General features: G+C 45.5%; 1 protein-coding gene across 5 annotated transcripts in view; it reads right to left on the bottom strand.

Moving 5' to 3' along the window:
* ccdc57 (coiled-coil domain containing 57) overlaps nucleotides 1-26,699 on the bottom strand; it is a 175,027-nt gene that overhangs the window by 48,752 nt on the left and 99,576 nt on the right. For 4 of the 5 annotated variants that reach the window (XM_048555362.2, XM_048555363.2, XM_048555364.2 and 1 more), the window contains exons 10-12: nucleotides 20,894-21,028; nucleotides 8,599-8,836; nucleotides 7,222-7,404 (exon numbers count right to left, since the gene is read on the bottom strand). In XM_048555362.2, coding sequence (XP_048411319.2) covers nucleotides 7,222-7,404; nucleotides 8,599-8,836; nucleotides 20,894-21,028 — 556 coding nt within the window. The remainder of the gene's footprint in view (nucleotides 1-7,221; nucleotides 7,405-8,598; nucleotides 8,837-20,893; nucleotides 21,029-26,699) is intronic. The other variant, XM_048555365.2, reaches the window with a different exon arrangement.

Below are 26,699 nucleotides of genomic sequence, written 5' to 3' on the forward strand. Positions count from 1 at the left end.
TTCTTCGTGAAGAGGGTCCTGTTGGGCTGTTGTGGGTTCGCTGCTGCGGACATTTACTGCCTGCAGGATTTCCCCGGAGGAGGTTTTTACGATGTGACCTTCAGGAGTGCCAAGCTTTGCGAGCGCTTCCTGGTGGTTTTCAAGGAGAAAGGAGGTGAGGGCCCCTCTCTGTATTGACCGTTGTCCCACTGTTTGTGATGCCAGTGCAGAGGAGCCGTATGGTGACTGTACACATGTAGAACCCGCATGTGCCAGCAGTTGATGTCCTGACCTTCCTTGGAAGGTATGTGAAGGTGGAAGGGGACCTAACTGACATCATGGACCCCTTTGGCATCTGGACCAGTAAGAGTCAGGTCAAGGTGACGCTGAGGATGGGCAGAGACGGGAACATCGTACACCCACCATCCAGCTTCGCGATCGGCGGGAGCAAGGGCTACCTGACCTATGCAGGGCAACCTAAAGTCTGCCATGCCTGTGGTAGGTCAGGTCACGTGGCGGCCGACTGCAAAGCCATCATCTGCAGGGAGGAGGGACATCTTGCAAAGGATTGCCCACAAGAAAAAAGCTGCAACCTTTGCGGGGAAGCGGGCCACCTCTATAGGGCATGCCCGCGCCGGGGGACCACCTACGGCCAGGTCGCCAGCAGGGGCAATGCGGGGCCAGCTCCCCCGGAGGAGAGGAAGGCACCAGGGCCCAGCAAGGACCCCACTAATGTGCAGGAGGGCCCAGCCCCACAGGATGTGCTCGAGGACAGCAAAGCGCCCCTCCAGGCTCTGCTCCCCCCGACAATCTGGAGTCGATGGAGGCGGCGACAGGCGACCCAGGGGAGTGGACGACGGTCCGGAAAGCGAGGAGGAAGGTGTGTTGGCGGGCCCAGGAGCCGCAACCATCAGGCGGGAAGAGGCAGCTACAGGGGGGCTATAAGAGCTCCTCTGACGAGGGAGATTCGGAGAGGGCCCGCCCGAAGCAGAAGCTAAAGATCTCCAGGGAGAAGGTAAGCAGCACTACGCTTCCAGGTGACGGGAGGCGTCCTGAGGCTACCTCCGACACCCAGTCACGTGCTGCTGGGGCACTGGAGGGCCCCCTGGTACTTCCAGGTGGGAAGGAGGAAACAGCGCGTCCCCAGCCTGACCCAGAGCCGGACTCTCCTGCCTCCATACCCCCCCCGACAGGGGGATGCCACCCGGAAGACAGCACGGATGGTTTCCTGAGCCTGGAGAGCGTCCAGCAGTTAGCCCGAGCAATGGGCATGAAGGGACAGATGGATGGGCTGGACCTTGGACTTGGGGAGGGTACTGCGGTCACTGCCCACAATGGGGATATGAGTTGCAAGCATTAATGTGCGCAGCGTCAAGACCACCGCAAGATGTGCGTCCACGTTGGCCTACCTGACCACCGTCAGGGCGGACCTCCTGTTTCTGCAGGACTGTGGGACACCGCACCTCAGCAGGTACGGGAAATGGTCCGGCGCCTGGGCCTGTGGGCCTTCGATCTGGTCGGGGGGTAATGACTGTCGCACCTCGGGCCTAGCTATTCTGCTGCGGGGGCGCAACTTCACCATCTCTCAAGTTCAGGAGGTGGTGGTGGGGCGCCTCTTAGTGGCTGACGTCACCTACAGGAACGCTCCCCTGAGGCTGATCAACATGTACGCCCCAGCGGTTGGCCGTCCTGCAGCGGCTTCCACCCGTGCTGGCTACATCCAGGCCAGTCATCCTAGGCGGAGACTTCAACTGCATCATCGATGCAGATGGAAGATCCGGCGTGGGGACAGCGAGTGGGGGGGAGTCAACTGGACGTCACGTCCAGATTCCTGATAGGCACGGTGAAGGACGCCAAGCTGCTCGACGTCGTCAGCACCCCTGCAGGCGGAGTGCAGCGGAGGTACACCTGGTCGCGGCCAGACGGGCCTATCCGCTCAAGGATAGACTTCCTGTTTGTGTCACAGGCGTTCTCAGTCAGGTCCACCGGCGTCGAGCCGGTGTTCTTCTCTGACCACTGCCTCCTGCTAGCCGACTGTCACTTACAGGACGACCAGCCGGCCGGCAAGGGGACGTGGAAGCTCAACACGGCTCTGTTGACCCCAGAGAACGTCGAGGAGCTTCAGAGGGAGTACGCCGGTTGGAGAACTGTGAAACCCCTCTTTGAGTCTCCGGGTGACTGGTGGGAGACGGTGAAGGAGAACATCAAGAGGTTCTTTGTCCTCAAGGGTGTTCAGAAGGCAAGAGAGAGGTGGGGAAAGCTGTCGCGACTCCAGAAAAGGGTGCAGAACCTGCTCCTTCTGCAGTTGATGGGGGTCGATGTCACGGAGGACCTCCGTGAGGTGAGGGGCCACCAAGCCTCGCTCTTCGCCGCAGAGGCCTGCAGGATAATCTTCTGGTCCAGGGTCCGCTCCGTGGAGCAGGACGAGACGTGCTCACGTTTCTTCTTTCAGAAGGTGCACAAAGAGACCTCTGTGCTAAGCCGGCTGAAGGAGGACGACGGCTCGGTGACGTCGTCTCGGCCCGACATTTTGAGGATCAGCAGATCCTTCTATGCCGGACTGTACGACACGAAGCCCACGGACAGCACGGCCTCCGAGTCGTTCCTGTCGTATATCATGGAGGTCTTAGACGACAGCATGAGGGAGTGGCTGGACCGGCCGATATCCCTGGACGAGCTGACCAGAGCCCTCAAGTCCTTGGAGAGGAATAGGACTTCCGGGAGCGACAGCTTATTGGTCGAGCTGTATTCCGCTCTGTGGGACCTGGTCGGCCAGGACCTGCTGGAGGTGTACGATAGTGCGCTTCGGGCAGGGGAAATGTGCAAGTCCATGAGGAAGGGCATCATTACCCTCATTTACAAGAGGAAGGGGGAGAGGGAAGAAATTAAGAATTGGCGTCCCATTTCACTATTGAACGTGGACTACAAAATCCTGGCCGAGGTCAGAGCCAACCGGATCAGGTCTGTCCTGGAGTCGGTGATTCACCCTGACCAAACCTGTGCTGTGCCGGGCAGGAAGATCGCTGAGAGCCTCGCGCTCACCACCGCCTAGGTACAGGACAGGCGGGTGGACACCTGCCTCGTCAGCCTGGACCAGGAGAAGGCCTTTGACAGGGTCTCTCATGCTTACACGAGGGACGTCCTCTCCAAATTGGGGTTCGGGGTGGGCATCCGCAATTGGATCCGGCTGCTCTACACCAACATCGTTAGTGCAGTCTCGATCAACGGGTGGGAATCGGACAGTTTTCCTGTTAGATCTGGAGTCAGGCAGGGCTGCCCGCTCTCTCCTGCCTTGTTCATGTGCTGTGTGGAGCCCTTCGCCGCATCCATCAGGAAGGACATGAGCCTGAAAGGCGTGACTATCCCAGGCAGCGGAGGCCTTCAGGTCAAGACCTCACTGTGTATATAGACAATGTTGCCGTCTTCTGCACCGATCGTCGGTCGGTGAGTAGACTGTTGGACATCTGCGGCCAGTTTGAACTGGCCTCGGGTGCCAAAGTCAGTAGGGGTAAGAGCGAGGTCATGTTCTTCGGGAACTGGGACGACTGCTCCTTCATCCCCTTCACCGTCAGGACAGACTACCTGAAGGTGCTGGGTGTTTGGTTTGGTGGAGCTGGGGCGTGCACTAAGACTTGGGAGGAACGTATCACCAAATTGAAGCAGAAGCTGGGCAGGTGGACGCTCCGGTCCCTCTCCATCGCGGGTAAGAACCTGGTTGTCAGGTGCAAGGGTACTCTTGTATGTGGCGCAGGCCTGGCCTATTCCCTGGACCTGCGCTGCTGCGGTCACCTGGGCCACTTCATTTTGGGGGTCGAGGATGGACCGGGTCCGCACGGACATCATGTACAAAGACCTGGGAAATGGGGGAAAGGGCGTACCGAACGCCACCTTCGCCCTGATGGCTACCTTTGTGTGCGGCTGCATCAAGCTGTGCGTAGATCCTCAGTACGCAAACACCAAGTGTCACTACTTACTGAGGTTCTACCTGTCCCCGGTGTTGCGAAGGATGGGCCTGGCCTCGTTGCCGTGGAACGCTCCGAGTAGTTGGACCGTTCCATACCACCTGTCCTTCGTGGAGAAATTTTTGAAAGGAAACACCTTTGACCACAAGGCCATCAGGCAGTGGTCAGCAAGTAGTATCCTCGAGACCCTTCGGGAAAAGGAGAGGGTGGATCCTGTCATGTGGTTCCCCACGCAGACTTCCTCATCGCCAGAACTTTCAAACAAGCACAAGGACATTGCTTGGCTGGCGGTGAGAGGGGCTCTGCCAGTGAGATCCTTTATGTATGCCGGGAATCTCTGCGCCACCGCACGCTGCCCTTGAGGTGGCTGTGGGGGGACGAGACTGTCGATCACCTCCTTCTGGAGTGCGCCTATGCGCAGGAGGTCTGGAGGGGGATGCAGTGGTATTTGTCGAGGTTCGTCCCGAGCAGCTCCGTGACGCGGGACTCCGTGCTCTACGGGCTGTTTCCCAGGACGCACACTGAGACCAACATCAACTGGGCCTGGAGGACCCTCAATGCGGTGAAAGACGTTCTTTGGTCTGCCCGCAACTTTCTGGTCTGCCAGCTGAAAGAACTGACCCCAACCGAGTGTTGCAGACTGGCGCACTCCAAGGTCCAGGACTATGTGCTGAGGGACGTGCTAAAGGTTGGGGCAGCCGCTGCCAAGGCGCGGTGGGGAAAGACCACCGTATGAAAACCCTCATCCAGAATAGAAAAAAGGGCCCTATCTGGTCAGTGGGCCCAGCTGGCGCCTTCCCCAACTGGTCAGGGGGCCAACGGGTACTGTGCGGGGTGACGACTGCCAGGGTGTTTTCTTTGATAATACAATGTGAGGCTGGATGAACACAGCAGGCCAAGCAGCATCTCAGGAGCACAAAAGCTGACGTTTCGGGCCTAGACCCTTCATCAGAGGGGTGAAGGGGTCAGTGGAAGGATGGTTGGGTTCCTGGTTGAAGAAGTAGGCATGGAGGCGAAGACGGCGGAAAAACTGCTCTATGTCCAACCGTGACTGGTATTCGTTGATGTGTGGTTGTAGGGGGACAAAGGTGAGCCCCTTGCTAAGGACTGACCGTTCGTCCTCAGTCAGTGGGAGGTCTGGGGGGATGGTGAAGATGCGGCAGGGCTCAGTGTGGCTGTCTTCTCTGGGGTTGCTGGCTGAGGAGGTTGTGGGCGGGGTTCCGTCGGCCGTGGGCGGGGTTCCGTTGGCGTCGGCCGTGGGCGGCGTTCCGTCGGCGGTTGGAGGATCGGGGTGGGCGGCAGCAGCTGCGGTGAGGGTGGTGTGTGGGGTGTTGTACCTGGACGTGGAGGTGGTGACTGCAGCAGCGGTTCCGGAAGTTCTGTGGCCGGCGGAGGCGAATGTGACGTCATCGGTGGGGTCTTCGGCCGTGTCCTCATGGTCAATGGCGGCGGGTGCATGGTGGGGGAGGGGCAGGGACAGAGTCGGGATTTGGGAGGCGCAGGAATCCTCTTGTGGGTGGCAGGGGCCCGTGAGTTGGTTGTACTTACGATTTTTGGTGTCCAGTAAAGCTGAGTGGAACTGGGTGTTCATTCTGTGGATCCTGCGGAGGATGAAAAACAGCAGAGGTCCTTTGCAGGTCTGGGAGAGGGAGGCTCTGAGCTGGGGCAGGCTGGATTGCAGTGCCTGGAGGTGCCGGCGCATGGCTGCAAGTGTCTGTTTCAGGACTCGCAGGGAGAACCGCTTCTGAAGGGTCTGAATATTCTGGGTGTAGAGGTGGTCACGGTTGGGGCCAAATTGGGAAGGCTGAAATGTGGACTGTAGTCCCTTGGGGATGATCTGGTTCCGTAGGCAGGTGCTGAGGAAGGTGATGTGGCTGTGGTACCTGGTTTGCTTCAGGACATGGTCGAGCAGTTTCAAGGCCGAAGAGATTACAAGAGAGTTGCAATGGGAGAGAGATTCCCTGAGGTTGGTCCGGAGGGAGGAGGGTAACTTCTTCAGGTTAGGCATCCCTGGAAGAGGCTTTGCAGTGAGGTTAAAATAGTATCAGAGATAATGGGAACTGCAGATGCTGGAGAATTCCAAGATAATACAATGTGAGGCTGGATGAACACAGCAGGCCAAGCAGCATCTCAGGAGCACAAAAGCTGACGTTTCGGGCCTAGACCCTTCATCAGAGGGTCTTTGCTTTGTTTTTTTCATTCTTTGTTTGTTTTTTTCCTTTAATTGGTGTATGTACCCCCTGGGTAACCCGGAGCGGCTTGCATGACTGGGTAGGTGTGTAAATAGGTTTTTTTTTGTACATCTTATGAATAAAGTATATTTTTTCAAATTTAAAAAAAAAGTGACGAAACGTCTGAAAACGAACCTTCCAGCTCAGCGAGCAAACTCACATCCAGAACTACTCACTCAGTCTCTAAGATTGGTTCCTAAGCAATCAATTTATTTGCTGTATGTCACTTTTTGATCAGGAGCTCAGCCTCTGGATACAGATTCACAGGAAGAAAGAAGAGGGATAGCTTACCTTCGTTAATCACCAAGGGTGACAGAAGTAAATTGGACAGAAAGGCAAAGGAGGTGATCATCTGAGGATCTGAAGATAAAGATTTGCAGGGCTAAGGGGAACAAATAGACAGACGTGGGATGAGCAGAGTTAAGTTTGCTGCAACCATTCTGTGAATCTATCATCACTACAACTTAATAATGCACTCTCTCATATCCTTGTTGGAATGAGCAAATATAGATGTGATGAAACAACTAAATAGCTGATCCATCAATTGTACATTGCGTGATTTTGTGGGCAACATTATAATTCCCCTGTAATGAATATTGGGTGGATTCACCAACAACTTCAAAGTTGTACATTCATTTTGTAAAAATATTGGTTCAAGATTAATATTCAGATAAAGATGGACTTCTGCTCTAAAACAAGGGGAAGATATTCCTGTGGAACAACAAAGAGAACTGTTGGATTAAACGGCTAAATTCATAGACAAGGATCCGGTAAGAAAAGGCAAAGAATTGGAATAATTGCAATGGTGGAAGTAAGGGCAGAATCAATTTATGATATTGAATCCAGAGTATCATATAACATTTAAGGATGCTGGGTATCCTTGAAACTGATTATTAGCAATAAGCTATATAATGCTGCTGCTGAAATATTATGTATGTAAACCTGTAGATTAAAAGAGATTGGAGGAAAATGAAGGATTTAAAAATTGCATGATTTAAAATGCTGCATGTTTCGAAATATTTATTTTTGCCACAATAAATAATTCTTACCTATAGTCTCATTTAAAGTATGAGTGTGGTTCTGAAGATAGGTAATGTCTGCAGTGACAGGGAGGTTTGGAAAGGGAACACTGGATTTAATGGAAGTTTTTGAAATATCTTCTAGTTGTCCTTCCAACTTTCTGCACTTTTGTTTTAGTTCATGAACCTCATTTTCCAAAGATTTAACATACTCTGAAGAGTAGAGAAATAATAATGGAAAAATTTTAATTTAAAGTATATAGTAATTTTGCATCAGTTTGCTCGCATTGTTATACATCTGTGGCAAAATGTAGAAACTTAGTCTCAGTAAACATTTATGGTTAAAAAAACAGAAAATGCTGGAGAAACTCAGCAGGCCTTTTAACATGTTGGAACAGAATTAAAATTAGGTTTATTGTCACGTATACTCAAATACAGGAGTACAGTGAAACAGTTGACAATGTCACCCATACGGCACCACCTTAGCTACAAAAGTACCTAGGTATAAACCTGAGATACAAAATAAGGAAATAAAGAAAAAAGTTACATTATCTTACAGTTATTCAGATTATATGTATAAGCTGGAAAAATAAGGAATAACAATGAAGGTAGAGAAACACAGTTAAAATTTCAAGTCCAACCTGACTTATTCAGAAGTGCTTCTACTCGGCCTCATGCACAGTGAGCTCACAAACAAGAATGTGATTCCAGGCATTTTTTGAGATTTTAGGCAAGTTTTCTTTCAAACTTATTATGTGCGACAGAATTTACTCTAATGGCCACCACATCCATTTTGATTTTATTAAATAAAAGAATAGTAAAATCAGACTGAAATCAGAAATTAGAATAAAAACGTACTAAAATTAAGGACTTGCTGTGAAAAGATGGACCAAAGCATTGCAAAACATTCACATTACCCCATCAATCTCCCACTGCACTGTGTATCAAGTCTGCACAAATCAAGTTGCCTTTCACCGCGTTAGATAGCAGTCTGTACAGAGTCCCCACTCATTGTTCTAGGTATCACTCTGCACCAACCAAAACCCCATTCAATATACCATGTCAGTTCCACATTCAATCTCTGATGTGAACTTCTCAAATGAGAAAACTGCCAGAAGGGCATTTACTCTCAACTGTTAGAGAAGCAAGAAATCAAAGCTCTTACAATCCCACCAGATCGTGTGGAGAATTCATGTAAATTTTCCTACCTTCCCCTGAGGAACTTAAAGTAACTTTTAATGTCTTTGGTATTACTTTGGTCCCAACCATCTGCCTGAGCGTAGAACAAGAATCAAACTGAACTGTAGTTTTCAGCTATATGCTACTTAATAAACTGAGCATTTGAAGGAACTATGAAGAACTTATTGGCATGATTGTGTGTTCAAAGTTTGACTAAAAGCTGGTTACCTGGAGTGCATGAGGTCATAATATCTTTAGAAGGTTCTTTGAGGCTCTTGAGTGATCCCATCTTATCAACTGATTGGTTCTGGCTTTGGTTAGCAGGAGTTTGCTCACTCAGAATCTCCATCTCTTTCCTCATTTGTGCAATAACGGTACGCAGGTTCACATTCTGCTCCTGGAGCTTCCGAATAACATCTGAAGGGAATTCTGCATTATTTATATTTCCTTTTTGATGTATTGCATTCTGCCAGGTTGAAGACAAAATGTGATAGAAGACAAAATTGAATTTATACAAACATGAAAACTCCACTTTAAATTTTGTATCAGAGGCTCATGTGATAAAACACAGGTTGAGAACGAGAGTAAAATAAGAGCTATCAAAGGGCGTTCTTTGTGATTAATGAGGAAATCTCAGCAAATTCAGAAGATATTCTGCAACATAGTGCGAGTAACTTTTAAAGATCTAATCTAGCATGGTTGGTTGTGAATCGCACAAATCAAACCTCGGACCATCTGCAACAATTCTGCCTCAGCTGGAGATAACAAAATAAGAATTAATAAAGACTAAAAAAAGACATAAGACTGAAAAAGAAGAGTGCCTAGAATTGATGGCAAAGAGAAAGAATCAAGAAAACAGGACCCAGTATTACAGAAATACAGTGATACTTTTTGTAATTAAATATACAATTCAGAAATGTATGTTTTCTTTAGCACTGTGCACCTCTTCTTTTGGGAGGACAGGATGATGTTCATTCATTTTGCCTATTCGTTTGAATCCTTGACGTAACAGAAATAGCAACTAATATTTCACAAGGTTCTCTTTTCTTTAAAATAAGGTCCTAAAAGAATCATCGTTTAGACAAGGCAAGTGGAGTTAGGAACATGTTTTTAATGTACTAAGCAAGACTACCCGTATTTCCAATCATTTACAATGCTTCTCTCTCTCACACATTGACTGGTTTATCATCAAATCCCAGATAACGGCATGGCATGCTTTTTATCCTTAGCCTCCATCCAGAAGTGTTTCCTCAATGACAACTTCACAAAAGCCTGTGTGATTGTTTGTTTGCCATCAACTTATCATGCAGACATCTAGGTTTTATTGCTCATCATGGCTACTGACAGAAATTTGGTCTTTTATGTGATTCTGCTCAGTTGATAGCGCTCTCATTTCTGAGTTATAGGTTTAAATCCCACTCCTGAACTTGTAGGCAATTTAGGATAATATTCCAGTGTCAGTATGTGGAAATACAACACATGGTAAGAGGGAAACACAGCAGCACCATCACTCTTCCACTTGTGGATGAATATCTGATGTATCCTTTCTGTCCCTCCCACCATGCCAAAGTTATAAAAATAGACACTCTGGGCTGTGATACATCATCCTGATTTAACTCCTGAAATCTTCATCCACTGGAATATGAATTAGCAATTTTACCACATTTTGCCTCATTCACTTAATTCCGCACTCAGAAGAATGAGAGCTTTTTGGGTACTCTACATGCTGCTTGATAGTGGTATCAAGTCTTAGGGGATTGCTTAATGGGAAGTAAGTTCACTGCGACATGGTTAAATTTGTCGCATTTTCCTTGCCTCAGTCACACACACAATAATTGTTAATGGAATAAATTACTCTCCCTTCCCCTCATTCAACCTACCTCAATCATCACCTATTCTATTTGTTTTAGAATAATGGATGTTACACGATAGTTAATAAGACCAAAGCACTTTCTAATTTAAGTAGCAGAAATTTTAATTTAATCAAAAGAATGAGTTATCCTGAAAGAGAAAGTTAGTAGATGGCATTCAATATTTTGAGGAATAACCAATGAGAGCTTTGTTTGTACTATGGCTATTTAAAGTGGTATTATTCTCATCTACAAACAGGAATCGATGCTTTATTGCAATGGCACAGGCTGAACTTGAAACTTTGATTCACTGATTGGGAGCATCAGATTCTGGGACTAAAATCTACAATGTGTAATGAAATAAATGAGGAAAAATCTTAGATTAGCAATCACAGGTACGGTCTTCCTCCTTCTGCGAATGCAGCAAAATGCCACAAATGAAACTTCCTTCCCTTCCGGCTCATCCTGAGCTAGTCATGTTTGGAACTTTTTTTTGAAATTTTCTTGTCTTTTTTGCCCCCCCATTATTCCCTTCGGTGGAATATGCACTGCATGTGATTTGGAAAAGAGCGGCACAATTGGAAAGAGAGGTCTCTGACCACAAGGATCAGTGCTGGATCTACTGCTTTTCATCATTTATTAAAATGATTTGGATGTGAACTTAGGATGTATGGTTAGTTAGTCTGCAGTTGACACCAAAGTTGGAAGAGCACTGGACAGAAAAGAAGGTTACCTCAGAGTACAAAGGGATCTTGACTGGATTCGCCAATGGGTGAAGGAGTGGCAAATGGAGTTTAATTTAGATAAATATGAGGTGCTGCATTTTGGGAAGGCAAATGAGGGACAGAACTTGTACACTTAATGGTAAGGTCCTGGGCAGTGTTGCTAAACAAAGAGATCTTGGAGTTCAGGTTCATAGTTCCTTGAAAGCGGAGTCACAGGTAGATAGGATTGTGAAGAAGGCATTTGGTATGCTTGCCTTTATTCATCAGCATTCAGTATAGGAGTAGGGTGGTCATGTTGCAGATGTACAGGACATTGGGTAGGCCACATTTGGAATACTCCGTGCAATTCTGGTCTCCCTGCTATAGGCAGGATATTGTGAAACTTGAAATGGTTCAAAAAAGATTTACAAGGACATTGCCAGGGTTGGAGGGTTTGAGTTATAGGGAGAGGCTAAATAGCCCGAGGCTACTTTCCCTGGAGCACCGGAGGCAGAGGGGTGGCCTTACAGAGGTTTATAAATTCATGAGAGGCATGGATAGGGTGAATAGACAAGGTCTTTTCTACGGGATAGGAGAGTCCAAAATTAGCCGGTATATGTTTAAAGGTGGGAGGAGAAAGGGTTAAAAGGGACCTAAGGGTCAACAATTTCACACAGAGGGTGGTGCGTGTACGGAATGAGCTGCCAGAGGAAGTGGTGGAGGCTGGTACAATTACAACGTTTACAATGGATCTGGATGGGTATATGAATCAGAAGGATTTAGATTGATATGGGCCAAATGCTAGCAAACGGGACTAGATTTATTTAGGATATCTGGTTGGCACAGATGAGTTGGACCGAAGTGTCTACTTCCGTGCTGTATAGCTCTATGACTCTAAATCAAACAATGAAAGGCAACTAACAGGGCTGTACTAGAGTGCTGTAATAGAGAAACTTGAAGAGTGTCTTCTCAATCCTTGTGGTCTACTCAGCGATAAACATGATGGAATTAACTCTGATTCCAAACCAGTGTCATCAGGCACTGATATAAAGGGTAGCCTTAGTCAGTAAGCAACTATTCAGAAACCTGCCTTGGATTTATGAATAGCATTGACATTAGGGACTATTTTAAAATGAAAGAACAACTGCAGCTGCTGGAATGGTTTGCATTCATGTACATAATGAGCTGCTTTATGTTACATTGTGCATTGAGAGAATGGTATTTTGTTCTGATAAGAAAATAGCTTGCTCAAAATCAAGTATGGTTAAGTGTGTCTTGTTGATTACATCTCTCTGTAAATCAGTATAGGCAATAAAAATGGAAAGTTCACACTAACAGGGCACCAGTTACGTGCCTGATGCAGCAGCAGTAGCAGAGTGACCAAAGTTATAAATGATCCCCGTGCTGCTGGAAAAATATTGTCATAGGAGTACCCCCATGATATTTACTGCCATGACAATGCTGAGCTACTGGTGCAGATGTGCACCAAATTCTCAGCAATAAAGTGACAGTTGTCTCCAATGGTACCTGATGGAGGTTATCCTCTCTGAGCTTCTCTTTATAATCCTATAGACCATCAATTTATGCAGTGGCAACAAGGTAGAGGTATATCAGAATTCCCATACAGAAATACCATTACATTCTAAACTGCAATGCTGAAATAATCTTTCCGCCACCTGCAATAAAGTTGATAACACTGATAAGTTGGAGATCATGAAACCATCATATATTTTCTAACAAGTGCATTATCCCAACAAGGAAGTTTTTGGCAACACATTTACCTCTCTGATGCTATCCAGCATTCTGCAATATTTCTTTCACACAGGTTCTGAATGAGGCAGATCACTGTATGTAAAGGAGAGAAATCCATTGTGGACTTCAGTATAGAACTTAAATCCGATTTACATGCAGCAGATGGGATTTTCTTATGGTTCAACAGGTCACCCTCAATAGGAATATAACACTCACAGGAATATCATAGGGATTTTTTGTTTAAACTGCCAATGTTTCTTGCATATGCTTGATCAATTTTCCCAGCTATGCTCTCCAGATGAGCTACAACTGCAACAAAATGGGCACCAATAGCAGAAAAACCTGGCCTACCTTAAATCCCAATCAAATTTAGTTATATCCCTCCACCAGAGGGCGTAGTCATTCCATTAGCTTAAAAGAAGAGACAAATACACACAGCATTGAATTTTCAAACAGGAAGAAAACATTGCAAAATGTTATACAATTTTACACTTGTATTTAGCACTTCTTAATGTATTAATTTGCTCTTCTAGAGATCAAATAGAGACAGACAGCTTGATGTTTTACAATTTCACAAGTACTAGGAATTGGGGTAACTATTTCAGGTGGCTATTTATTTACAGAGTGTTTTCGGAGGCTAAATGATAAGGTGCTTTACAGGCAACCTCAGTATGGTCTCCACACAGTAGTCCAAAGTTCCTTAACCCTTAGAGAAAAAAAAATCCCCTAAAAATGATAATCCATCAGTTTTAAACAGTACTCCTTGTCCTGGACTCACCCACAAGAGGAAACATCATTCCCATATCCACCTTGTAATGACCATCCAGGATCTTAAAAATTTCCATCAAGTCATTCCTTGCTTTTCTAACTTTTCAGAAGTTATAATAGACTCAAAATGGTAACTGTTCATCACTCTACAGATACTGCCTGACCAGTTGCGTTTATCTTGTACTTTTTGTTATTATTCCATTCTTTTATATTTAACTCCTATTATATTCAAAGAGTAGTATTCAACTAGCCACCTTCATTACTTACTATATGTAGTGACGGTAACAATGTCAGCCAGGTGGACCTCATAGAATATGAATTCCCTAATTTATCTGGTCCAGTCCGCTCCCTCGGCCCCAACCCCAACCTCACCATCAAACCCGCAGACAAGGGTGGCACAGTGGTAGTATGGCGCACTGACCTCTACATCGCCGAGGCCAGACGCCAACTCTCCGACACCACCTCCTACCGCCCCCTCGATCATGACCCCACACCCGAGCACCAAACCATCATCTCCAACACCATTCATGACCTCATCACCTCAGGGCACCTCCCACCCACAGCCTCCAACCTCACTGTTCCCCAACCCCGCATGGCCCGTTTCTATCTCCTTCCCAAAATCCACAAACCTGCCTGCCCTGGTCGACCCATCGTCTCAGCCTGCTCCTGCCCCACCGAACTCATCTCCACCTATCTGGACTCCATTTTCTCCCCTTTGGTCCAGGAACTCCCTACCTACGTCCGTGACACCACCCACACCCTCCACCTCCTCCAGGACTTCCAATTCCCTGGCCCCCAACACCTCATCTTCACCATGGACGTCCAGTCCCTATACATCTGCATTCCGCATGCAGATGGCCTCAAGGCCCTCCGCTTCTTTCTGTCCCGTAGGCCCGACCAGTCCCCCTCCACCAACACCCTCATCCGCCTAGCCGAACTCGTCCTCACCCTCAACAACTTTTCTTTTGACTCCTCCCACTTCCTACAGACTAAGGGGGTGGCCATGGGCACCCGCATGGGCCCCAGCTATGCCTGCCTCTTTGTAGGTTACGTGGAACAGTCCCTCTTCCGCACCTACACAGGCCCCAAACCCCACCTCTTCCTCCAGTACATTGATGACTGTATCGGCGCCGCCTCTTGCTTCCCAGAGGAGCTCGAACAGTTCATCCACTTCACCAACACCTTCCACCCCAACCTTCAGTTCACCTGGGCCATCTCCAGCACATCCCTCACCTTCCTGGGCCTCTCAGTCTCCATCTCAGGCAACCGGCTTGTAACTGATGTCCATTTCAAGCCCGCAGACTCCCACAGCTACCTAGAATACACCTCCTCCCACCCACCCTCCTGCAAAAATTCCATCCCCTATTCCCAATTCCTCCGCCTCCACCGCATCTGCTCCCACGACAAGACAGTCCAGTCCCGCACATCCCAGATGTCCAAGTTCTTTAAGGACCGCAACTTTCCCCCCACAGTGATCGAGAACGCCCTTGACCGCGTCTCCCGTATTTCCCGCAACACATCCCTCACACCCCGCCCCCGCCACAACCGCCCAAAAAGGATCCCCCTCGTTCTCACACACCACCCCACCAACCTCCGGATACAACGCATCATCCTCCAACACTTCCGCCATCTACAATCCGACCCCACCACACAAGACATTTTTCCATCCCCACCCCTGTCTGCTTTCCGGAGAGACCACTCTCTCCGTGACTCCCTTGTTCGCTCCACACTGCCCTCCAACCCCACCACACCTGGCACCTTCCCCTGCAACCGCAGGAAATGCTACACTTGCCCCCACACCTTGTCCCTCACCCCTATCCCAGGCCCCAAGATGACATTCCACATTAAGCAGAGGTTCACCTGCACATCTGCCAATGTGGTATAATGCATCCACTGTACCCGGTGTGGCTTCCTCTACACTGGGGAAACCAAGCGGAGGCTTGGGGACTGCTTTGCAGAACACCTCCGCTCAGTTCGCAACAAACAACTGCACCTCCCAGTCGCAAACTATTTCCACTCCCCCTCCCATTCTTTAGATGACATGTCCATCATGGGCCTCTTGCAGTGCCACAATGATGCCACCCGAAGGTTGCAGGAACAGCAACTCATATTCCGCTTGGGAACCCTGCAGCCCAATGGTATCAATGTGGACTTCACCAGTTTCAAAATCTCCCCTTCCCCCACCGCATCCCTAAACCAGCCCAGTTCGTCCCCTCCCCCCAACCGCACCACACAACCAGCCCAGCTCTTCCCCTCCACCCACTGCATCCCAAAACCAGTCCAACCTGTCTCTGCCTCCCTAACCTGTTCTTCCTCTCACCCGTCCCTTCCTCCCACCCCAAGCCGCACCCCCATCTACCTACTAACCTCATCCCACCTCCTTGACCTGTCCGTCTTCCCTGGACTGACCCATCCCCTCCCTACCTCCCCACCCTTACTCTCTCCACCTATCTTCTTTTCTCTCCATCTTCGGTCCGCCTCCCCCTCTCTCCCTATTTATTCCAGAACCCTCACCCCATCCCCCTCTCTGATGAAGGGTCTAGGCCCGAAACGTCAGCTTTTGTGCTCCTGAGATGCTGCTTGGCCTGCTGTGTTCATCCAGCCTCACATTTTATTATCCAGGAACCCCCGGCTGACAGATAAGGACAGGAGTGTCACACATCCAGTGCACTCTGAGAGTTGGCTCTGAGGGAGCTGGATAAGTGTCAAGGAATCTCCACATGTGAATAAAGAGTGACTTGGTGACGGTATACCAGCCTCTGTGCAATTATTTTACTATAAATGCAATACTAACATCTAGTGGCACACGTAGTAGATTTCTTTGTACCTTGGCTGCAGTCGGTCATTCTCCATTTAAGTAATTCTTTTGATTTTCTTCCTGCTGAAGTGTACAATTTCACTCTTTCTCGCATTATAATCCTTCTGTTAGGTTATGTGAGTGAGCAAAAATCTATCTACATCTGACTGCAATCTCTTTTCACAACACACGTTCCTACCTATCTTTGTACTGTCTACTAATTTAGCTTGCCTTCATTCCCCTCATCCCGACATTTTTAATCATCTGTTTCAATGCACTGCAGGAGCATATAGGTGGAGAATCAGGACGTTATAGTTCAGAAGTAGGGACACTATCATTGTGCCACAACAGCCTTCCTTCCCCTCATCTAGGTTTTTAAAAAGTATATTCATGAGACGTGAGCATCACTGGCTGACCAGTATTTATTGCCTATCCCTAGCTGCCCTTGAGAAGGTGGTGATGAGCTGCCTTTTTGAACTGCGGCAGTCCACCTGCTATGAGTTGACCCACAATGCTATGAGGGAGGGAATTCCAGGATTTTGACCCAGCAGCAGTGAAGGAACAGTGATGTATTTTCAAGTCAGGATAGGAAGTAGCTCAGAGAGATGCTGGTGGTGGTTTTCCCATGTATCTGTTACCCTTTACCTTCTAGATGTAAGTAGTCATTGGTGAGGAAGGTGGTGTTTGAGGATCTTTGGTGAATTTCTGTAGCGCATTCTGATAGTAAACACTGCTGCTACAGAGTGTTGGTGGTGAAGGGAGTGGATGTTTGTAGATGTGGTGAAAAATGTGGTTGCTTTGTCCTGGATGGTTTCAAGTTTCTTGAGTATTGTCGGAGTCGTACCCATCCAACCAAGGGGAGAGTATATAAGGAGGAGGTTATAAAGAGAGAGAAAACTGTTTTAAACCTGTCAACGGTAAAATATTCAGCTCACTGGGAGCTAAAGCAGCCAAGAATACTTGACTTTACTGAAGTGTTGAACTCCTTGCAAATTAACAGAGAATTTCAATAGGACTTCAAGAGTTCCAATACAGGGAAATGTAGTGGATGCTGATGAAATGAACACTGTATGTCAACTGTTAACAAGGGAAGATGAAGCAGCAAGTCATGTGGTCATTGAGTGTGGGGATTGGTTAAAATACTCCAGTTGTGTGTGTAGGTCATGGAAATGCATCAGCTGCAACTTCACCAGTCCTACAGAAGCTATGTTTAGGGTACTGACTTTTTGTATTTAGAAAGGTGTCTGTTATTTTGAAAAATCTTCTGTTGTTAACATACGTCAGTTGTACCAATTTAAATACTGTGGTGTCTAGGATATTCAGAGATTTGTTGTGTAACGGCTTTACATTTAGTAGAGGATTGATAATTATGGAGGATATTGATGATCCTCATTCTGCTTCTTAGAGAACAAAGACCCAAAACATCAAGACAAATGTAAAAGTATTGTTATTACGTGACTGCATCAACTAGTAAATGAATTAGAGAGAATGAAAAAGGAATCCCAAACATTTAAAAAAACCAAGAAAATATCAAGAGTAGACCTCAAGAAAGCATTATTTTGAAATCTGCAAGTCACCCAGCTTGCTGTTAGGTGAACTGCAGAATATGTCACATGATCTCCTTCATTCCTCCCTTTCACCCTAAATTAATAAGTCCCAAAAATAACAACCTTACAAAATCCATATTTATAACAACCTCCTTAACATCACATTCTCCTATTACCAGTCTCAACCAAATCACTCAATATTTTCCAAACTTTCTATTCCAAAACTGAGAAGTTCAATTACAGTTTGTTCAAAGATTTCAAATCTATGCCGCAAACATACACAAAACTCCAATATTTTCAAACCTGCGCCTCACACACTTTTCAACAAAATGCTCCACAAAATTATGTTGCCTTTCCTTGAGCAACTCCACTTACTCTCAATCAAAATACTAATTTTGAAATATTTTTCCTCATTTTCAAATCTGTCTAGGTCCACGTTCTACATTCTCTGTATGAGCTTCACCAGTCTTAAATACAAAAATATTGAATATAGAAGTGTACATTGAAAGAGGCCATGTGGAAATAGTGTAGATGTTGACTAGTGTGTACACAATGGGAAAATAGGCTCTTTCTGTGCTGGACACATCAATGCATTTATGAGTAATGGGCTATGAGAAAGAATTTCAATTAATCAAATTGTCCCGCACATTCCCAAATCCTTCTAAAAACATTTTCCAAAATTTTATCCTGATTGATGAACATCCTTCCAGCTGCAAGAAATGTTGAGAATGTAGTCTCAAAACTTTGGTGGTATCAGATGAGATAATCTGCTGCACTGCTGATGGCTGAACAAGCTGATTTTGAAAACGAAAAGTTTGTGAAAGGCAATGACCCAACACGATATTGTCTCTTGACAGAAGAGCAGGATGATCCCAATTCTGAAGAAGGATCTGGGCCCGAAACATCAGCTTTTATGCTCCCCTGGTGCTGCTTGACCTGCTATATTCCTCCGCCATCTACACTTCTGCCATCTACAATCCGACCACATCACCCAAGACATTTTTCCATCCCCACCCCTGTCTGCTTTCCGGAGAGACCACTCTCTCCGTGACTCCCTTGTTCGCTCCACACTCCCCTCCAACCCCACCCCACACCCGGCACCTTCCCCTGCAACCGCAGGAAATGCTACACTTGCCCCCACACCTCCTCCCTCACCCCTATCCCAGGCCCCAAGATGACTTTCCACATTAAGCAGAGGTTCACCTGCACATCTGCCAATGTGGTATACTGCATCCACTGTACCCGGTGTGGCTTCCTCTACACTGGGGAAACCAAGCAGAGGCTTGGGGACCGCTTTGCAGAACACCTCCGCTCGGTTCGCAATAAACAACTGCACCTCCCAGTCGCAAACCATTTCCTCTCCCCCTCCCATTCTTTAGATGACATGTCCATCATGGGCCTCCTGCAGTGCCACAATGATGCCACCCGAAGGCTGCAGGAACAGCAACTCATATTCCGCTTGGGAACCCTGCAGCCCAATGGCATCAATGTGGACTTCACCAGCTTCAAAATCTCCCCTTGCCCCACCGCATCCCAAAACCAGCCCAGTTCACCCCCTCCCCCCACTGCACCACACAACCAGCCCAGCTCTTCCCCTCCACCCACTGCATCCCAAAACCAGTTCAACCTGTCTCTGCCTCCCTAACCTGTTCTTCCTCTCACCCATCCCTTCCTCCCACCTCAAGCCGCACCTCCATCTCCTACCTACTAACCTCATCCCACCTCCTTGACCTGTCCGTCTTCCCTGGACTGACCTATCCCCTCCCTACCTCCCCACCTATACTCTCCTCTCCACCTATCTTCTTTTCTCTCCATCTTTGGTCTGCCTCCCCTCTCTCCCTATTTATTCCAGAACCCTCACCCCATCCCCCTCTCTGATGAAGGGTCAGCTTTTGTGCTCCTGAGATGCTGCTGGGCCTGCTGTGTTCATCCAGCCTCACATTTTATTATCTTCATCCAGCTCTACACCTTGTTATCTCTGATCCCTATTGATGCCTTATTTGCAGAGCTGCTAACTGTTTCAAAGCTTTTGAAATCAAATGTTGTACAGGTGGTGAATTCCTGGTCACAACTGGTGCAGCAATTTGCATTTTGTGATGCAAATTTTCTTACATTTCCATTTTAAAAGCTCTTACAGACTCTGTTTCCATTACTATTTCTAAATGGTTCAACCCATGTCCAAATATACTATAAAAAGGAAAAGTATTCAAACCTTTTCTTTTCCCCTAATCTTAAATTTACACCTTCTAGTTTTCAACTCATCGATTCAGTGAAATAGATTTTCCTGATTTATCTTCACAATGTGGCCTGCATTTGTTTTTAACAGTTCTCCTCTTATTTTGTTTTGTTTTAAATGTTCTAATATTTATAGGTAACTAATGTCCCATCAGTGATATCATCTTTGTGAATTTCTTTGATATCCTCTCTACGGCCTTAACATCATTGCCAGAATAAGGCTTCCAAAGCTAAGCAGAATATTAAAGCAGGAGCTCAATGAAAATTAGTGTAGCTTTAACATATTCTTGGCTCCAGTTCACTATATTGACATTTTTCAAGATGGTGCTATTTATTTCCCCACATTCTATACCGTCCATATCCTTCTCCACAGTAAACACTGATGCAAATTACTGTTTTACTATCTTCCCCATCTCCTGTGGGTCCACATTTAGGTGGTCTTGCTGATCTTTAGGGGCCTATTCTTTCCCTTTTGCCCTTAATGTATTTATAAAATCCCTTAACTCTGTTTGCCAAAGCCATCTTATGTCACCTTTCTGCCCTTCTGAACTACTTTACACCATTCGTACAATCCTAGATAGATTACATGTATGAAGGAAATTATCTAGTATTGTGCTGGCTTGTGGTGCCTTGTATGAAAAAGTGCTCCTTTCCAAACGGCTTTGGCAGAATTTTTATCGTAATGGAGAATCTTGCTAATTTTGACAACTCACGTTAAGGAAGCACCCTGTTTTGGAGAAAGGACTCCAGTGGTTGCAATACCATTAGCACATTACAGTCTTTTGTTTTTATGAACAGAAAGTGGGAAAGATGCAGAAAACAGGGACAAAACATTCCTGACATGATAATACATTAATAAATAACTTTCACCTGTGAATACTGTTCTGGAAAAACACCATGTTTCGACAACGCAGATATTGCTTGATCTCTTTCTAGAGTCAACGATTGGACCAAAGTTTCCACCTCCTGTAGTTTACATTCTTTCTCTTGTAGTTCAGCTGAAACCTAAAGAGAATAACATGAATAGGTAATAAGGAAGCTGTGTCATGATTTACCAAATGATAAAATGACAGAGGATTTTTTCCCTCTGCAGTAATTCTTAGCAGTTGCTTTGATTTACCTTAAAAACACAAATATTCCTGCATTTTCTAAATTCCATTTTATTCCTTTCTAATCCTCTTCTGAGAATTATGAGGATTCTGGGGATACTTTGTTGTCTACAGTTCTAAAACAGCCAGTTTCATCATGATGCCTCACCCAAATGGCCAATACTTGTACCATAATATCATGATGGATTTCAAAGACAAGCCCAATTTAAACTAAGTGTACAAAATCCAGTGTGTTGCTCCTTGTATCACCTAGCTTGTTTGGTTTTTCCAAGCTCTTGCCTTCTAGGTAGTAGAGGTTACAAATTTGGAAGGTGCTGTTGAAGGAGCCTTGGTTAGTTTCGGCAGTGTTTCTTTTATATAGTACATACTGCTGCCACTATTTTGTTGGAGAAGGGAATGAACGTTGAATGTGGTAATTGTTGGTGCCAATCAAGTGGGTTGCTTTGTCCTGAATGGTGTTCAGCTTATCAAACATTGGTAAAACTACAGTTATCCCGGCAAATGGAAAGTATTCCATCACACTCCTGGCTTCATTTAGATGGTGGACAGGCTTTGTGGAGTCAGTTGGTGAGCTATTTATTGCAGAATTCTGTCTCCGACTTGTTCTTCTAGCCACGTCATTTATACAGATGATACAGTTCAGATTCTTGTTGATGGTACAGTCCAGGATGTCGATAATGGAGGATTCAGTGAATGTTATGACATTGAATGTCAAGGGATGTTGGTTAGATTCTGTCTTGTTTGAGATGTTCATTGCCTGACATTTGCATGGCACAGATGTTTTTGTTATTTGTCAGTTCAAGCCTAAGTGTTGTCCAGGTCATATTACATATTGGTAGTCTGCAGTGTCTAATGAATTGCGGATCCTACTGAACATGCAATGATCAGATAAATTTCTAAGCATGATGAAAGGGAGGTCATTGATGAAACAGTTGAAGATGATTGCATCTTGGACCCTACCGTGAGGAACTCCTGTACCAATTCCTGGTACTGAGATGATTGGCCTCCAACAATCTCAAATATTTTCCTTTGTGTTAGATATGCCTCCAACTAGTGGTGTTTTCTCCCCAAATCCTATTTACTTTGATTTTATCACAACTCCTTGGTGTTTTTATTGGTCAAATGTTGACTCGATGTCAGGGCAGTCACTCTCATCTCAACTCTGATATTCAGATCTTTGTCCATGGTTGGGTCAGAGCTGTAATGAAGCAAAGAATTGAGTGGTCTTGACAGAAACCAAAATGAACATCAGTTGTGACGTTATAAAGGTTATTTTGTCCTTGGTTTTTCTGAAGAGAGGTTGTAACGGCAGAGGTGACAAAGAGACGAGGGAATAACAGTTTAACAATGGAAGGGGTGCAACCAGTTCTCCAATTTCAAGTTGTTCTAAATTTTTTTTAGGTGTAGCAGTCATAAGATGTTTTGAGTACCAGAAGTGTTGCAAGCTGCAGTACTCTGACTTTCTCTGAAATGTTTCTGGATGTTGTTCCCTCCTGCCTGTAAGAATCTGTGTTTGAATTTACCTCTTTGCCGAGAGGTATGTTTATGAGATGTTACTATATTGGAACAGTCAATTAGCTAAGTTTCTGTATTGGGTCAGTTAGGTCTTTCAATAATTAAGTTATTCTAAATTCCACTTTTTGTTTGTGTTTCAACTGTAGTGTTTAAATAAATTGTGTTTTGCTTAAAGCTAAGTGATTTGACCAATTGCATCTCACCTGGAACACCCGCTTCAGATCTACTTTTAAAATAAGAAAATGTTAAGGTCTTGGCTACCTTCTTAAAATATTTTGAGGGGGTCTGGCCTAGTCCATAACACTGTGAACAGATTATTGCTGTGGTGCTCGTGTTTACCAGCAACTTCTACCACTATATTGAAATGGGGGTGACAATGGCGTAGAGGAAATATCACTGGATTGATAATCCAGAGACCCGGGCTTATGTTCTGCTTATATGGGTTCAAATCCACCACAGAAACAGGTATCTGATGTACCTGTGACTCCAAATGCATAGCAATTTTGTTGACAGTCAAGTGCTACTAAAATGACCGATTAAGTCACTGTGTTCAAGGGTAATTAGAGACAGGCAGCAAATTATGGCCATGCCAGTCACGTCCAGGTCCCATGAACAAATATTTTTTTCAAAAAATCACAACTCAGCACAGAGCAAGAGTTAAGTGGCTGGACTTTGCTGAACTGTGCCACTCAACCATAAATAAATTTGCTGAGTCAGACCAGGAGATTGGGTCTTTTAACAAGTGACATGGTAATAGCTTTTACATTTGTAGTCACTAGAAGAAGGAAAGAATATCAATAGATGATCCAATCTATGGATAGCTTCACAATTTACAAACATTTTCCATAATCTTCAATTTACAATTGAAATAGGATTAATCTGCGTTGCTGTTGCCCTCTTAGCTATGGATAGAAGTGAGAAGACATACAGATAATGAAAATTCCCTCCACATAAAAACAATCATTAAAAACGTTTTCTGACGTAAGTAACTGACATGCATTAAATTAAATTTATTACAGCTGAAGTTGGCACCCATGTTGTTTTCAAATTACAGAAACACCCCTTGAAATTTCCCTTGCTAATTAGCATACATATCCTACCCCCAACGTCAGGCATGCAGAAGCATTCACTGCAGCACAGATAGGAACACTGGCAAGAAACCTCTATTTTGCGCAGACATCTCACCACCTTTCCAATCTGCTGAAAAAATGCTCACATGTAAATTTAGAAACCAATATAAAAATATTACCACATTAGATTAACTGGTCTACAAAGGTAAAATTGCAAACTTGCAGTAACTCTCAGACAAATTGCGTCTGACCCAAAATGATTTTCACAATTACTTACCATTTAAGCACCACATCCTTGCCAAGAACTAACATCAATAAATGTCATTGCCAACTAACCTCTTATCAGGATACTTATGAGGATACTCAAACATGTCCCTAGGTCCTTCCCTGTTTTTACTTCTTTGTCAACAGGCAATGGAGGAAGTTTATAGGAATGATGTGAATTAGGCCCATAATATTCAATAATATGAGGAAAAGAATTAGGTACAGGAATTTTGCAACAGAATACTGAGGAGTCAACACATCAATTTTCAAGTATTCTGCATTCTAACAAAATGCCATAAATTCCATCCCATGAGAACTAAAACACAGTTGTGGGATATTTATTATGGTGATAGAGGAACTGTCATCAGGCAAGTGCACTTGGAATGATTTGGGTATGGTGGAGCAGTAGTGTCCCTACCTCTGGACCAGAAGACCTGGGTTCAAGCCTCACCTGCTTCAGAGGTATGTAATAACATCTCTGAATAGGTTGATCAGAAAATATTGTGTTCTGTGCCAATAAGGGGATTCCATTCCAGGCTCTGGGATCTGGCGCTGTGGTCACTTCAGGGACCCAAACTCTTTGTGTGGAGGGAGATGGCTGTTAAGATCAACAACAGAGGTATGTGCCCAGTACCAGAGCATTTCAGTTAATTTCTGAAAATGTTAATCCAAAGGTAGACCCAGGCAGCATACCATCAGGTTGGTAAATTGCAAAGAGGCAGACATTCTGAAGGTGCATGCGCTCTTCTGCCATCAGAAATAGATATGTGTTTAATATACGTCATAATGCAAAAGCAAAAGTCAGAATCCTATTGTTGTTGGTCTGGAAACTGAAGTACAGACTACAGCAGCATCTGACAAAAGAGAGCTGCTCATGACGAGGAAGAGACGCAATGCCCCAATTGTTTTCATTCACCTCACAGGCCAAATGCGAATTAAATGCCATGGAGAAGGAAAGACAGTGTTTTCCACAGTTTCACTGATGCACTTTGAGAACTGACCCTTGATTTGGCTGGAGTGGCCAGCTATAAAAGACACTGGGGATGGAGAAATGAAGGTCTACCGTAGATAAGGTAAAAACACCCCAACATCTCTACATCCACACGATGTACTGCTCCCTGCGTACTGCACTGTCAAAGCATGAACCCCGACTCCAAAGTACATTCCAGAAGAGTCAGTTGGAAGACTCCTTGTGGGAAGCAAAATCATATCTTTCTTGGACTCCCTCCATCAGAGCAGAAGTTGACACATTGCTGAGTCCTCACATCTAATTAGGAAGAGTGAAACTTGTTGAAACAGAAGAATGGATGAAGAAGGCAGATTCAGCTCTGGCTAGTCGCTTTTGGAAGATGGAGGACAAATGAATGGCAGAGACTAAGGAGTCATGAAACAGGTGGTTCTAACTGGAGAATCATATACAGCATGCAAACAGAACCTTCAGTACAACCAGAGTCCCAAGCTAAAAAAATCCCATCTGTCTGGTCCTGGCCTACATCCCTCTGAATCTTTCCTATTCACGTACATATCTAAGTGTCTTATAAACGTTGTAGTTGTACCCACATCCATCACTTCCTCAGGAAATTCATTGCACACATGAATCATTCTTTGTGTAAAAAATTTGCCCCTCATGTCTTTTTTAAACTCTCTCTTCTTACCTTGAAAATGTGAAAAGTCTTGAAATCCCTCATCCTAGCGAACAAAAACAACTACCACGAATTCGATCTAAACCCTTCATTATTTTGTAAACTTCTATCAGGTTGCCTCTTAAACTCCTATGCTCCAGTGAAAAATGTCCCAGCCTTTCTTTATAACTCAAACATTCCATACCCGGCAATGTCTTGGTAATTTTTTTCTGAACTCTCTCCAGCTTAATAATACCCTCCCTATAACTGGATGACCTATAACTGGACACAATATTCCAGAAGAGGCCTCACCAATGTCCTGAACAATGTCAACATAACTTCCCAACTCCTATACACAAAGGACTGAGCAATGAAGGCAAGTGTGCCAAATGCATTTTTAACCACCTGGTCTCTGTGTGACACAAACCTCAAAGAATTATTTATCTGAACCCCTAGGTCCCTCTGTTCTACAACACCACTCAAGGCTCTAACATCAACAGTCTCAACCCTACCCTTGTTTAACTCACCAAGCTTCCTTGGACAGCATCTACCACCTAAAAAGGGCAAGGGAGGCAGATGCATGGAAACACCACCAACACACGCAAATTCCCTCCCAAGTTACATAACACTCTGACTTGGAACTCTTTTGCCATACCTTCTCTGTAGCTAGGTCAATATCCTGCAAATCCCCTCCGAAAAGCAATATGGATTTTCTTACTCCCACTGTTATCAGTGAGGTAGTGGCAGCAGCTCCTGGTTGTGCTAAGAACAGAGCTGAGGACTCCTGCTTATCAGCAAGACGGTGGCAGCAGGGCTGCTGGTTGCAGGGAGAATGTGGAAATGTGAAACTTCAGAATCCAGCATGAGGCGAAGTGGGTGCAGTGGCGAAGAAATGGGACCTGAGGAGTAACAACTCCAAAGTTGGCTCAGGGGTCAGGGCTCATAGCAAAGGTGATGGAACAAAGATAGACTCTCTTTCATCTTTGTCTTTTTATTCTTAAACTATTTAAAATGGTGTTGGATTATGGTGATAGTTTAAGCTTTTCACTGTATTTTCCAGTATTATTCCCTGTGAAATACAAGTGACAATAAATCA

Source organism: Stegostoma tigrinum, chromosome 22 (assembly GCF_030684315.1).
Source record: "Stegostoma tigrinum isolate sSteTig4 chromosome 22, sSteTig4.hap1, whole genome shotgun sequence".
Taxonomy (NCBI): domain Eukaryota; kingdom Metazoa; phylum Chordata; class Chondrichthyes; order Orectolobiformes; family Stegostomatidae; genus Stegostoma; species Stegostoma tigrinum.